The sequence below is a fragment of the Phaenicophaeus curvirostris genome, chromosome 6, assembly GCF_032191515.1.
Source record: "Phaenicophaeus curvirostris isolate KB17595 chromosome 6, BPBGC_Pcur_1.0, whole genome shotgun sequence".
Lineage (NCBI taxonomy): Eukaryota > Metazoa > Chordata > Aves > Cuculiformes > Cuculidae > Phaenicophaeus > Phaenicophaeus curvirostris.
The window spans coordinates 5,023,472-5,036,636 of record NC_091397.1 but is presented as its reverse complement, the minus strand read 5'-3'; the positions used below and the strand labels follow the sequence as shown (position 1 = coordinate 5,036,636).

Genomic DNA, 13,165 nt, shown 5'->3' with positions numbered 1-13,165 from the left:
TCATCAGCTCTGTTTGCACAAGCAGGTGTCAGCGCAGTCAATGAGGACCCCTATACATGACTTAAAAAGAGGAGAGGGGGAGGAGACTGGAGGAGAGAGGGGTGACTTACTGTCCAACACGGATGTGCATTAGCAGGATTAAAATCCCTGTGAGATTAGGGCGGTGCCTATTACTGAAGAAGTGCAGAAATTCTGTTTCCCAGAGAAGTATTACATGCACAAGGAGCTATATTGTTAAAATTTTTTATTTGTGACAGTAAAGAAACCATTCAATACCTGATTGACAACACTTCTCTCTCCTGCAAACACTCACACGGTATCCGTAGTGTTTCTCAAGTATCGCTGGATTGTTCATTGCATTAAAGTGTAAACAGCTCCATTATTAGGGAAAAAAAAAAATTGAAGGAAGAAAAAAACATTTCCATTGCTTACTCCTCTGTTAAGAAGTCCTCAATTTAACAAGAAAGAAGAAAAGTCAGCTGGATTTTTACAACATAATGTGAAACAGAAAACTGACAGCTGGTTTTGCATAGTTAGCCCGGAGATTTTGAAGCGGTTGCCCCACGCAAGCCTCGCCTGCCCTCCTCGCCCCACAAAAGCATTAACATCACAGCACCTTGGAAATCAGAGGCACAAACTTGGTTTTGTTTTACAAATAGGGCTGTGCGGTTCTGTGTTTTATTAGTTGAAAAAGAATCTGTAAAACATAGGATTACGTGTTTGTAAATTATAGAGCTACAGATTTGTTTTACACTGACATTTCAAAATCTGCAACATCAGCACACACCGGTGTCATTTCGATACTTTATTGTCCCCAGCCAGTCTAATCAAATCACACTGTGATAAAGTGATTGCGTACACCGATAACCAAATCTCTTCAGGTGTTGAGTTTCTTCCGTCTAGAACTTTGCTGTTTAAAAGAAGATTAAAGGGCAAAACAAATAGACAAATTATTCTTCCAAAGCTACCTAAATGAACACAGCAATATGGTACATTTGCTCCGACCTTCCATTCAAACCCTGCCGTGCTTCCTGGCGGTTAACAAGTGTTCCGCGCACAGCCCTAGTTTACAAATGGCAATTTAATCCTAACACTTCAGTTGAATTTCAAGAATCGAAGGCATTCTGCCTTACAGTTTAATTTAAAAATACCTATACAGGCAAAAAACCTTTTTTAACCCAACATAAAAAGGACAACAGAACTTCAGGCCAGGCAGCATTTCTTTAGCTGAAATGACCAAGTGGAAAAGACACCTCAATACTTCTATAATACCCAGAAACAGAACTGAAATCCAGGGTTTACAACAGCCCTGGTGACCTGCACGCACTTCAAAATATGCAAGAGATTTAAGAAATAACTATTTTTTCTTGTTTTATAGTTTAAAATCTTGTATTTAAAATAGAATCAAATACCCGTATTGTGACTTTTACAAACATTCTGCTCCTTTCTCTGGCTTTATGGACAGAACTATATTGCTTTGTTAAAATCTAGAAACTCTAAATATATAGCCTATGTATATCCACGCAATCTTACAACTTGAAACTTCAAGTACAATGATAGTGTTAACATAAACAACTAAAAGAATCTGATCCCCTTGGCCAAATCTGAATACCTAGGGAAGTCCAAACCTGACTGCAGAGCATTCCAAATTTTATTTCAATGGGAATGAGGAAAAAAAATTAATAATCAGAAGTTATGGAAAACACAGTTTTGATGTCTGCTAGTAAGCTTTTTGCCTTTATATTGTCACCAAGTGTCACTTTAATGATGTATATTAAGTTAAAATAAGGTTTTTTTTGAAATTTGTGGATTTCAAGAGCCTAAATAAACACAGAACAAGCATAGTTGTACAGAACATCAGAACCGTTCTTCCAGAAGCTGGTGCAGAAGTTCAGTTGTCCATTATATGTGGATTTTAAAACAATACAAGACACTTTAATAATCAACATTCATTCACAGACTTAAGGCAACTGGTTCATGAAATCGCTGCTTTCATAAATGCACACTGATGACATGGTTCGTCTCCCATACAAGAGGTCACAACCGTTAAATGGCAATGCCTCAGTGGGGTTATTTATTGTCTAATTGGAAAATTGTTTGGTCTAATGCTAGTGAGAAAATCTTTGAATTTTTTTCAGCCATTCCTATCATACCTGCACATCTAACTACACCCTGAATACTTCCCTGCAAACTGGTTTTGAAGCCTAGGAGCTACAAACACAGTTGAAAATACTGCTCAGAGAACAACTTTTTGGCAGCTTACAGTTTCATTACTCTGACGTCAAATACAAAATTAAATCATCTTAAACTGAAAGTAAACGTTAATGGACTAACCAGAATCCATACGTCTTTTTTTTTTTTTTCTTTTCCCATTTTCCAAACCACATAGGCCTTAAAATTTGACAGTTTTATCTTTTGTTGTGGCACAGAGTTATACAGTACTAAGGTAACGCCAGCTGGTAAGAAAACAAAAGGGTGATGCCGTACAGACTCACGAGTGTCACAGGACTGCCCTGAACATCCCTCGCTACCGGACACGGCGAGCAGCTGGAGCACAGCTGCACTGCAAGGGGGCAAGTCACCTTTCGGTTTTATACTGCACCTACGACAATCTACTCACTGCCTGTGGAGGCTGGCCTGCCCTTCTATGAATGGATTTGTTAAGCTGCTTCACCAATGCTTTAGACGAGGATGACAATCCAAGTCCATCGCAAAAAATTTTTTTCCAAGTCGTCAAGACTTTGAGGAAAAAACAGAAAAGGCAAAGGGGTCTGAATTCAGAACTTAGCACTAGGCTAATAAGAAGCACCAACTATTCCATTTATTTTTCTCTGATGACAGCCAAACAGAGCTGTAATTTTTATGCTTGTAGATTTCTGTCGTGGAAAGGAATTAAAAGGTGACACTGGAAAGGAAAGAAAAAATGTGTGCCTTGTTCTTCAAAGGCTCAAAATATTTAAAAGTTATTCTTTTGAAAGGGTACCCATGGTACTACAGAAGATGCTAAGCAGGTTCTCCAATTCAGAGATGAGACTTACTCAACTCTAAAGCTAGAGGACCCCATTTAAATCTAAGCTAGTTAGCTTCTGCCCTTCTAGCAAGATTTGGGAAAGCTCTAGGTCTGTACCTTACACCTTGAGGAAGGAGAAACACTAAACAGAGATGTGGGCAAAAATACTTCTTGCATTTTTATATACCAAAGAAAGGAAAAGGCCTCATCCCAATTTGAAAATATATAACATTCCTTTGCAGGTCACCTTTAACTGAGTTCTCTGGTATATCAGATACCGTAGGATTAATCTGTAGGGGTGGGTTATGGAGCCTGCATTTTATTTATTGCCCAAGTTTGCAGCTTACAGAAAATGTTTCATAGCACAGGCACAGTGGCAAAAACAGTATAACAGCCGATGGTCAACTCCATTTGGTGAGTATACAGTAGCAGCAATTAAAAGAAAAAAGTACTCCAAACAGCTCAATACAGATCCAGCTTACCCAGATGGGTATTTTTCTTAAGAAAAGAATCTTAAACTAATAAATAGATCTCCTCCCTATTTCCCCAAGATAATGATTTTCCAAAAAATGAGAGGCATGGCAGTTGTGCGTAAGCAGAGACGATAGAACTTAATCTGTCTAGAATAAAAGGTGCTTTAGATCTATTAGCCACCTTGTTTTCTCAAGTCCATCATTCCCCAATAATCAAACAACTGCAGATATGTTCAAAACTGTGCCCAAAGTCACATCAGTGAAACAACCACGTAATTAGCTGAAATCATCCCTCCCATGCTTAAACCTTCTGAGCATGACAAAATGTAATACAACTCAATGTCATTGTGGAGACAGGAACCCAGCATCTTTGTTTCAACTTTTTCCTTTGTTATATATTACAGTGCTCTATAAATTTTTTTTTCCTTTTTCCTTTTAAAGCATTTAGACAATACAAGACTAAAAGATGTCTGGAAATACGCCTTATACAAAAATGAATTTTTATCTTAAAATAACATTCAAAAAGGCACTTCATTCTGTAAGAAAAAAATCAGAGTCAGGTCAACTGCTCTAAGCAGGGGGGTAAAATTGTCTGCATAGTGGGAGGGGAAGAAAGGGAGAGAAATTCAACTGCTGAAATACAAGCTTCTTTTTTGGCATGTTTTAAGAAAAGCTGATCCAGTAAAAGATGTCCATTTATGAAATTCATTAAAAGAGTCCCATTTAAAATAGCTTCTTTGTTTTGTTTTTCCTTTAAAAAAGTAGTCTGAACACGTGACTTTAGGAGTCAGGCTTCTGAAGGCTTAATAGCATCACTCATGATTGTCCTTTGTGTCCAATGTAACAGGAAGATCAAGGAGTAGCACTTCTGACAGGGGTGACCTCCCCAAAACTTACATTTGAAAGAGCTGAAAAAGCTGGAGACAGCCTCTGGCAACTGCAATCGAGTAGCAGAAGTCAGTCAATGTTAAGGGCTACCTGTTGCAGAGTTTATGAAGCATACTGTAAACTTCTTCCTCTTTGCTTAGTCCTTCAAAGAAAGGAATAAGATCTAGCAGCTCTGTGTCTGTCATGTCATCAAACCAGGACTGCACAGGCACCTGAAACAAAGCAATCAATAAACAGTAAGATGAGTTCATGATGTGAAGAACATAGGTTTGCCTCTGTAGATATTCTGTAATACTCATAGCTGTCAGAGTAAGGAAAATTGCAAGTCCAGAGGAGGCTACAAAGATGATCCAAGGCCTGGAGCACCTCCTCTATGAGGACAGGCTGGGGGAGGCCTTGTAGCAGCATTCCAGTACTAAAAGGGGGCCTCCAGGAAAGCTGGGGAAGGGCTCCTTATCAGGGAGTGCAGGGATGGAACAATGGGGAACAGCTTTACGCTGGAAGAGCGGAGGTTTAGATTAGACATTAGGAAGAAATTTTTTATTGTGAGGGTGGTGAAGCACTGGCACAGGTTGCCCAGAGAAGTTGTGGATGCCCCATTCCTGGAGGTGCTCAAGGCCAGGTTGGATGGGGCTCTGAGCAACCTGGTCAAGTGGAAGGTGTCTCTGACCATGACAGGGGCTTGGAATTGGATGATCTTTAAGGTCCCTTCCAGTCCAAATCATTCTATGACTCCATGAATAGCACTCAAGTGGAGCACCAGGTTCAAGCTCACATTTTCTAGTACGCAACATCAACATCAAATCCAAGTGTAAAACAGCAGAGACACAGCTGACTTTCTCCTATACATCCAGGTAACCTACATGACCCAATACTTGACCACTTAATTTGCTCTGCTTCCTTGATATTCAGAATAGACTGAAAAGAAGATACAGGTTATGAAGCAGTACTGACACTTTATTTACTGGCAAGCCTTTTTTTTCCCCTCTAAGTATTGTTGGTGTGAGTCACTAAACACAGGCATGCAGCAACAACCCCTTCTGGCATGAGGTTGCAGAGGAAATATTTAAAGAGTGAGTAAAGAGCAATTCTCTGATTAAAATATAACATCTTAAGAGCAGGTTCAGAAAATAACGCATATAACAACACTTTTTAAACATGTAGGCTGGATTTGGAGAAGGAGATCTGTGTGCCTTCACTATGGTAGTATACCGAGGTCTTTAAAAGACTATCTTGGATCTTGTTACAAGCTCTGGTTTCTGCAGAGACTCAAATATCAGCTAGCACCACTTTCCTATACACGATTAAACCACTCTGACAAGGCTCTTAATTTCAACTCCCAAATTTCTACAGCTCATTATTTTCTTGGCACTGAATTCCGAGATACCAAGTGATGATCTGGATCAGGTTTTTAATTCTAATCATGAACATAAATTAGAGCTACAGCTCCTGGTTATTATAAATAGCAACTTTAAACCACGTGTGGCACCAACCAGAAAAATGTTTTTACCCAATCACTTAAGGCATCAGTCTTAAAATCTGAATTTAAAAGCTGACTGCTGCAAGATAAATAGCTGAACTTAAAAAAAACACTATTCCGGAGAGGGAGGACTATACTAAAAAGTGCTCCTGATAAAAATTTCATACATTAATTTTAACAGTTCACGAAAAAGGCAGCCGAAAAACATCAAAGAAAACATTGCACAGCCTGGTCTTTAAAAGTCAGCAGACTTAAGGGGAGTTCCAGCTTGCTATCCTGGCAGCTACAAACCAGATGTGAGCATCTGTACTGACGGCAGCAATGGATGGAGCAAGCGCCAGACCATTCCATCACAGCGTCTGGAGCTGATATGAAACACACAGTGAAAAAGTGCATTGCTCCTAATTATTCTCCCTTGAAGTACTGCTGCCTTTTATCCTTATTCCTAAAACTTGATGAACTTGTTGACTAACATTTCTAATTATGAAGCGAGTTATAACCAAAATACTTAAAGAAGCCTAACAACACAACAAGACCTTGATTTTTTATTTCCACTTAGCTACAAACACAGAACTCAGACAGCAACCAGTAAAGCATTAATTATCTTGTATAATAAATATTTTCATTCTCACAATGAAAAAAGATGGAGTACTAAGAGCAGTTCAAGTAAACCATTCTGTCTGTAATCACCACTCCAAAGAACAAAAACTACGCTGGAGGGCAGCTTTGCTTTTTAGAGCTAGGTTAGTTATTCAGGTTCTACACTGCTTGGCATTTCTCAGAACTGATGGACTTCATGCCAAAAGCTAAACCTGAAAGCAGATGAACAGTCACGACTGACACGCTGTCAAGATCAGTTTGCTCTAGTCGTTCACCATTTGGCAGTGAATACCAGAACCTACCTGCAGAAAATACAGAAACTAAGAATAGTTAGCATTCTGAAAGGCTATTTTCTGAATCAGAAAGTACAGGGACGCAGTTATGCTTGAGTACTTCGAATAGTAAGAATACTTACTGCATTTTCGGGATGGAAGATGTAAGATGCAGGAGAATTATCCACTATAATAACTTTACTCAGCTCACGTCCCAGACGACTCAGATCCTTCACATAATTTCCTCGGTGGAAAACACAGGATTCTCTAAATAGCCTTGCCCTGAACACACCCCAGCGATCCAGTAAGTCGGCTACTGGGTCTGCATACTTAAAAATAGAAGGCAGAAACATGAAGTTAGCAATGTGCAGATAAGGCCGATTCACAGAACTATACAAAGAAGGGACACAAAATCATTTCAGATAAAATACCCTTTCTTCATTTTCTTCCCTGCTCGTTGTTAATTAACTTACATGCCTGGAAACCTGACGCGATTAAGGGAGAGATAACAGAAAAGTAGGACAGTTATCTTTCTATGGAATGGTAACTTGCACTCTAATGTTTGCCGTGATTTATTGATTAGGTTTTATTCCTAGGGCCAACTTACAGTTACCCTTGGAGTTACCTAGAAGTTGATGGATCCAAAGATCTCACCTAACATTACCATAAAACCAGCCAATGCTAACAGAAAATCCATATGAAGCCATTTCCACAGCCAATTAATTTCCATGTGCCTCTGAAGATAAACTGCAATGAACGTATCCGAGCTTGCTGTAGCTTTTTCAAATGATGCCCTTGGAGTGACTGGGTCAATATGAAATGTAAGATTACCAAATTGTATAATTGGGCCATAGAGATCAAACAAACATGTTATTAGGAAAAACACCCATGTACAATACTGGGAAATTCTCATTTATATGTAAGATAATACTTTAAGTGAGGCACAGCTTCAAATCCAACAAACTGTTTAAGGAAAAGCATCCAAATAAAACAGAAAATGAAATAACCACGTAGTTGAAATAAGCAATTATAACTTATTTTTGCAGGACTGGAGTTACGGTTTAACTTTATTTTAAATTGAGAAAGAAAACTCAAGCTGAAATAAATTATCTCACCTATGAGAACTGCTGGACAACTAACTGCAGTATGAAATTCTCCTATTATTCAGGATTTTCACAATGTGGTTGAACAGAACATAGTAAACAGGAACATAGGAAAGAGTCCACTGATAAAGCAGTTTAAATGGGGTTCTGTCCAACCACCTCTACATTAGGGTGGAGTAAAACTTACTATGCTAGAGTATTATTTAGAAATAAATATAATTATATGAACAAGACACCACAAATGCAGGACACTGAAAGAAGCGAAGAACTTGAGATGTCTACTACTGTAATGTCTACCACAAAACTACCTACAAGGTACTACAGCTACTGGAGACCACAGGGCACAAAATATTCCTGTTGATGCTTCCAGCTTTACAAAATGTTTAATTTTTGAACTCCAGATTGCAATCGCATCTCGACAGAACAAAAATGTGTTCCCAATTTTCAAACGCAGTAAATTTCTGAATCACTCTTAATCATGTAGAAAGTGTTAAGTACAGTGTATTTTATTTCATGCCCAGCTTTAATATACTGCTTTACTCACATGCTATTTGTTCTAATTTCTCACTATAACCATGGTAACTTGTAAGCCTTTCATATTGGCATTATGAGCAATGCATGGAGGCTACATTATGAGACGAGCCCATATGTGACGGTTACCATGGAAACACTTACCCACACACTAGCAGACAAAGTACACACTGTCAGACAAAGAAGCAGAAAAGAAGGGGAAAAATTAAGATAGTACCATCTGTGGAAATAATTATCCATAGAAAACCCAACCAAAAGTCCACTGACCAGCACCGTAAAGACTAACGAGGTGAAGAGAGGAACAAACCTTGGCTAGACTGGCTGTGAAGAGTACACATTCAAAGAGCTCTCCCATCCTCTGAAGAAACTCATCCACATGTGGTCGTTTCAATACATAAACCTGGAATGATAACAACCGTTCAGGTCAAATAGCGTTCAAGGCAAAAGGCAAGGAAAAAAAAAAGAACTCAAACCACTTCTGTAATCCTAACAACTTGAAGAAACAAAATTTAACATGGAAGCAGTTCAAATGAAATGTTGAAAGAAAAAAAAAAAGAAGTATGTAAGGTAAAAGTAGGCATCCAATAATGAGAAATTTGAATGCAGGGCCTGCCAAGACCCATGCTGATTATGCAATTGGAAATACTGTGCATCATCTGGAGTGATGCTTCTTGAAAAATCTCATTAGAGGCAAAGAGAGACAGCAGGGCTTCTCAAGAAGTGAGGATTTGGATCTCTAACTGAAATGATTTTGGTGCTGGTGACTCCAGTCCTGAAGAGCTTTAGAGAAGGAATAAATCTGATGAAACCGCTATGATGACAGGAATTGCACAAGAGGGAACCATTTTCTTCCTGTGGCCAATTCTTTAGTTTTTTGAATTCCAGGCGCTCAGTACTGTATCTCACCATGGATAGTCATCAGCCACCCAGCTCTGCAGAGAGGGTTCAGCAAACATCTTCATAGCCCAATGAAGAACGTGTAGCAAATGCTGCTTGCAAAGTTCGGTGGCAAAGTCTACATAGTCTTCGACTGTGACCTTACCATACAGATGGCAAAAATCTCAGCATCTTCCTCCTCTTGAGCCGCCTGGTTTCAGCAAGGCTATCTTGCCCTTTTGCACTGACAACCACGCATGCAAGCTTGGCTGCCTACTGTCAACAACCCAATTAATAAGATATTACACCCTCCTCGCCTCGCTTTTCAGAGCAAGGAAGATTATTTGCGTTCAACAGAAAATACCAAGATAACTGCTGCTCAGAAAGCTTTTCAGTAATTCACAATATACTGGGAAGCTGAAGACGGGAGTCTGCTTGAGAAATATTTTTCTATCTTGTTTGCACTTAGATTAAAAGTTGGAGAGAAAACACTGGCAGCGTTTTATCTTCTTCATTTGGCAAATAAACCTTAATACTGGAAGTTTCAAGTGGAGAAGTCTGGCTTAGAAAAGAATATAGGAAAAACTGCAAGACTGTTGCAATTTCAGGAATTTCTTTCTTCATAGGTAGAAGTAGGTTAATGGTACATATTTTACTAGAGTCATATTAATAAAGAGGCAAAAAATTGCAAGGCACCCAGAGAAAAAGCCTGAAGGAAAAAAAATACAGAAATGCCAGCTTGAAGAGTGTAACAATTAAAGCCTTTAGCCAAGAAAGAAAGTAAGTTGCGTAACTGGGACCTGAAATTGAAAACCTAAATCTGAAAGCAAAATTTTATTAAAAGCACATATGATGGAGCTGTACCTTAATGACCACAGCAGAAACATTAATTACTTTTCAACTTTACTTTAGCTCAAAGCACAAAGACATGACCTGCTTTAAATTATTTTTACGAAATTTAATGAAACTGTATCTGGCCCCTCAAATTCAAGTAATACACTTGAACTTTGATAAAGTTAACAATTTAAAATCCAGACTTATTTCTAATTTTTTAAACAGCCACAGCATTACTTAACCAATCCATTAAATAAATGTGACATTTAGGAATTAAAGACAGTTAACAGATGCACTTCAACATTGCTCTCTTTCCAGATAACTGCAGCAAAGCTTCCTGTATTTCACTAGGCATAAACCAAGTAATTTCCTCTCTTAGAACAATGCAATTAATTCTTCAATTAAATCTTACTATACAAAGTTGTTCTGTAGTATTTCCTTTCCAAATTATATCTTCAAATTATTAAAGACACAGGTAGAAAGATAGCTCTGCATTCGTGTACCCAGAGAGATAAGGTCCAAGAGAAAAGATGGCAGTACGCCAGTTACTCCTTAACTCCACAGTTCATAAGAAGTTCTTACTTCTTTAGCCTTAAATTATATCCCTACACTTATTCTGTAGGCACAAAAGGGACACCTTAAAGTCTTAAAATCATTCTTGGATAATTAGTACTGGAATCTAGTATTCGTTTCCCTTTTAAAACCTGTTTTAAGTCACAAGTCTCTTCCTCATTCTCCATCCCTATCTATGCCTGTGTTGAAGTATGTCCGCTTGGCATGTAATTACAAACTCCAAGCCAAGGATGTGAACTTTGCTGCTTGCAACACGACCCACCTCCTCCATAAAGAGAATATACAGTAAATCAACCCAGCAGCTACAGAATGAGAGCTCCTTAACCATAGGCTTGAGGACAGGAGTGGAGTTTCAAGTATCTGCAATACGCGCTCTTTCGGCAACCTGGAGGTCTCCTAATACTTAAACTGGTCTGTATTAGCCCTAAGTGCGCAGTATTTTAAGTTGTACTGTTTCCCTTCTGCAGATCAGATCTCTTGGTCCACCACTCAGCACCCTCAGCCTCCTCTACTTGAGTTTCTCTTGCTGTTTTGCCTTAACTCCTACCTATTGGGTCTGGCCAACAGATTTCCTCCTCGTGTTAAATCCCTTATTATTCATAAATGTTATCTCTTAGGATGAGGTCTCATATTTTTGCCTTAATTCTCCCTCGCTCTCTCTAAAAAGCCCCAACTCCCTCACCACTCTTCTCCCTTTTTCTTATATAACACTATTTGGTTGGTTTTTTTTTTTTTTCCCCCCAGAACAACAAGTCTTAATTCTCTGCATGGTTACTCCCCTTGGAAGTTTGTTTAGAGAAGTTCTACTTCAGTCCTGGAAGCAACTGCAAGTGTACTGGTATCCTGGGCTACAAAATCTCTTTGGTTTACTCCACATAAAAAGCTTTCTTCAGCTGACAGTGCAGCTCTTTTCTCCTCTTCCTCCTCACTTGGAATTTTTTCCCCTCTACTTTGTTAGCGGCTGGACTTGCATCTCAATGCCACATGGTTATTTGTGGCTTGGCTTTTTCCTCCTGTGCCTGATGGCTTCAGTTTAAGTCTCTAGACTAACTGGCTCCTGGCATTTTTCTGAGATTTCTATACTGTCTTCAGGGCTTCAAAAAACCCTCCAGTTTTTCTGTATTGTATGCTCGCTGATTTCTTCCTTATCACCGCAAGAATTTAGAGGAATACAGTGGGTTTTTTTTAAGATTTAAAATGAACCCTACTCTTAATGTTCTTAAATGTCTAAAAAGTTATGGCACAAATCAGGCACTAGGCATGTTTCTACAGGATTCTATACTTACAGCCGCTAATGGCAGAATACAAGTAATTATCTTTAATTGTTTTCAGGCATTTGGGATTTCCACATACATTTTCTATACCTCAAAGCACTCTTAATCTAAAAAGACACAGTATTTGTAAACTAAAAGAGAAACCCAGTTCAATATTTATCAATTAAACAGGACACAGAACTGCCTTTCAAAACCAGCTTTACAATAACAAAATCTTCAATAATGACGAAGAAAACCACCCATGACAACTCAAGCTCCTGTGATCTCCTGTTTGGGGGGCTGGGTGCATCTTCTTAACAGTGAGCAGAAAACTACACGCATCCTTGAGCCTCGTCTTTCTGGTTCACACAGTTGTAGCTGCCTCCCAGTGCAAGTAACCAAGAATAGGCCAGCTAGAATGGAAACAGCCTATCCTGGATTACTTGAACCAGGCCACAGCCTTCTGCAAGAAAATCAATGAATATTGTACTTTATAGAAAGGAAGTTCATTATTTGAACCGTGTTCTCCCCCACCAATAAAAAACATTTTATACATTACATTCGAAGTATACATGCCAAACATTTCTTTAGCTTTCAAGAGCTAAAAATAAAGAATTGTTAATTGCACTAGTAAAAAAACCACCAAACACTTAAGACCTAGTTGTCCTAGTTCTACTCACTTAACAAATCAAATTCAAGAATGAAATTCCAAGTAACACCAAATCAAAGTCTTCCAGGCTGCCCTCTTTTAAACCAACACCAAGGCACAAAGGCATTCCAAGGCAATTTGGGTAAAAGACACAGGACGACCATACCCTAAAAATCTTAACTCACTGGGGATTAAAGCTATATTTAATGCAGGGCTTCTAATCTGGGTGTTGTGACTGCCCTGCACTTGTTAAATGGGAAGCAGGCACCGCAGGAGAGGATGTGTTTTTGCAGAAGTTATATCAGGGGCACCAAACAGGTTCAACATCTTTTTCTCCAGCCACTGCTTTCACCCTCAATAAACTTCCTCTAAAGCGCACTCTTGGTTGCCACCCATTTCACCACACTTCCCCCAGTTTCTCACTTAGTTTGGTAAAGCAGGGAACTAACTTTGATTTCCTTTTATTCAGGGAACCTGAGAGAAATGAGAACTGGCCAGGAGAGTGTTGGCTTGCATGACAACTGCCATTTTGTATCTCTGCCATCGTTTCCAACTCAAAGCGTAGGATTCATCTCCTGTAACGTTAGCTGCCCTAGACAGGCACAGTCTAGGTATCTGAAGAC

The 13,165-nt window shown here is 39.0% G+C and overlaps 1 protein-coding gene across 4 annotated transcripts in view; it reads right to left on the bottom strand.

Moving 5' to 3' along the window:
- Positions 1-227: 227 nt before the first annotated feature.
- The window catches only part of CTDSPL (CTD small phosphatase like), a 93,788-nt gene continuing 80,850 nt past the window's right edge, over positions 228-13,165 (bottom strand). For all 4 annotated transcript variants that reach the window (XM_069859230.1, XM_069859233.1, XM_069859232.1 and 1 more), the window contains 3 exons: positions 8,665-8,757; positions 6,867-7,052; positions 228-4,583 (listed from right to left, as the gene is read on the bottom strand). In XM_069859230.1, coding sequence (XP_069715331.1) covers positions 4,458-4,583; positions 6,867-7,052; positions 8,665-8,757 — 405 coding nt within the window. In that variant the 3' untranslated portion in view covers positions 228-4,457. The remainder of the gene's footprint in view (positions 4,584-6,866; positions 7,053-8,664; positions 8,758-13,165) is intronic.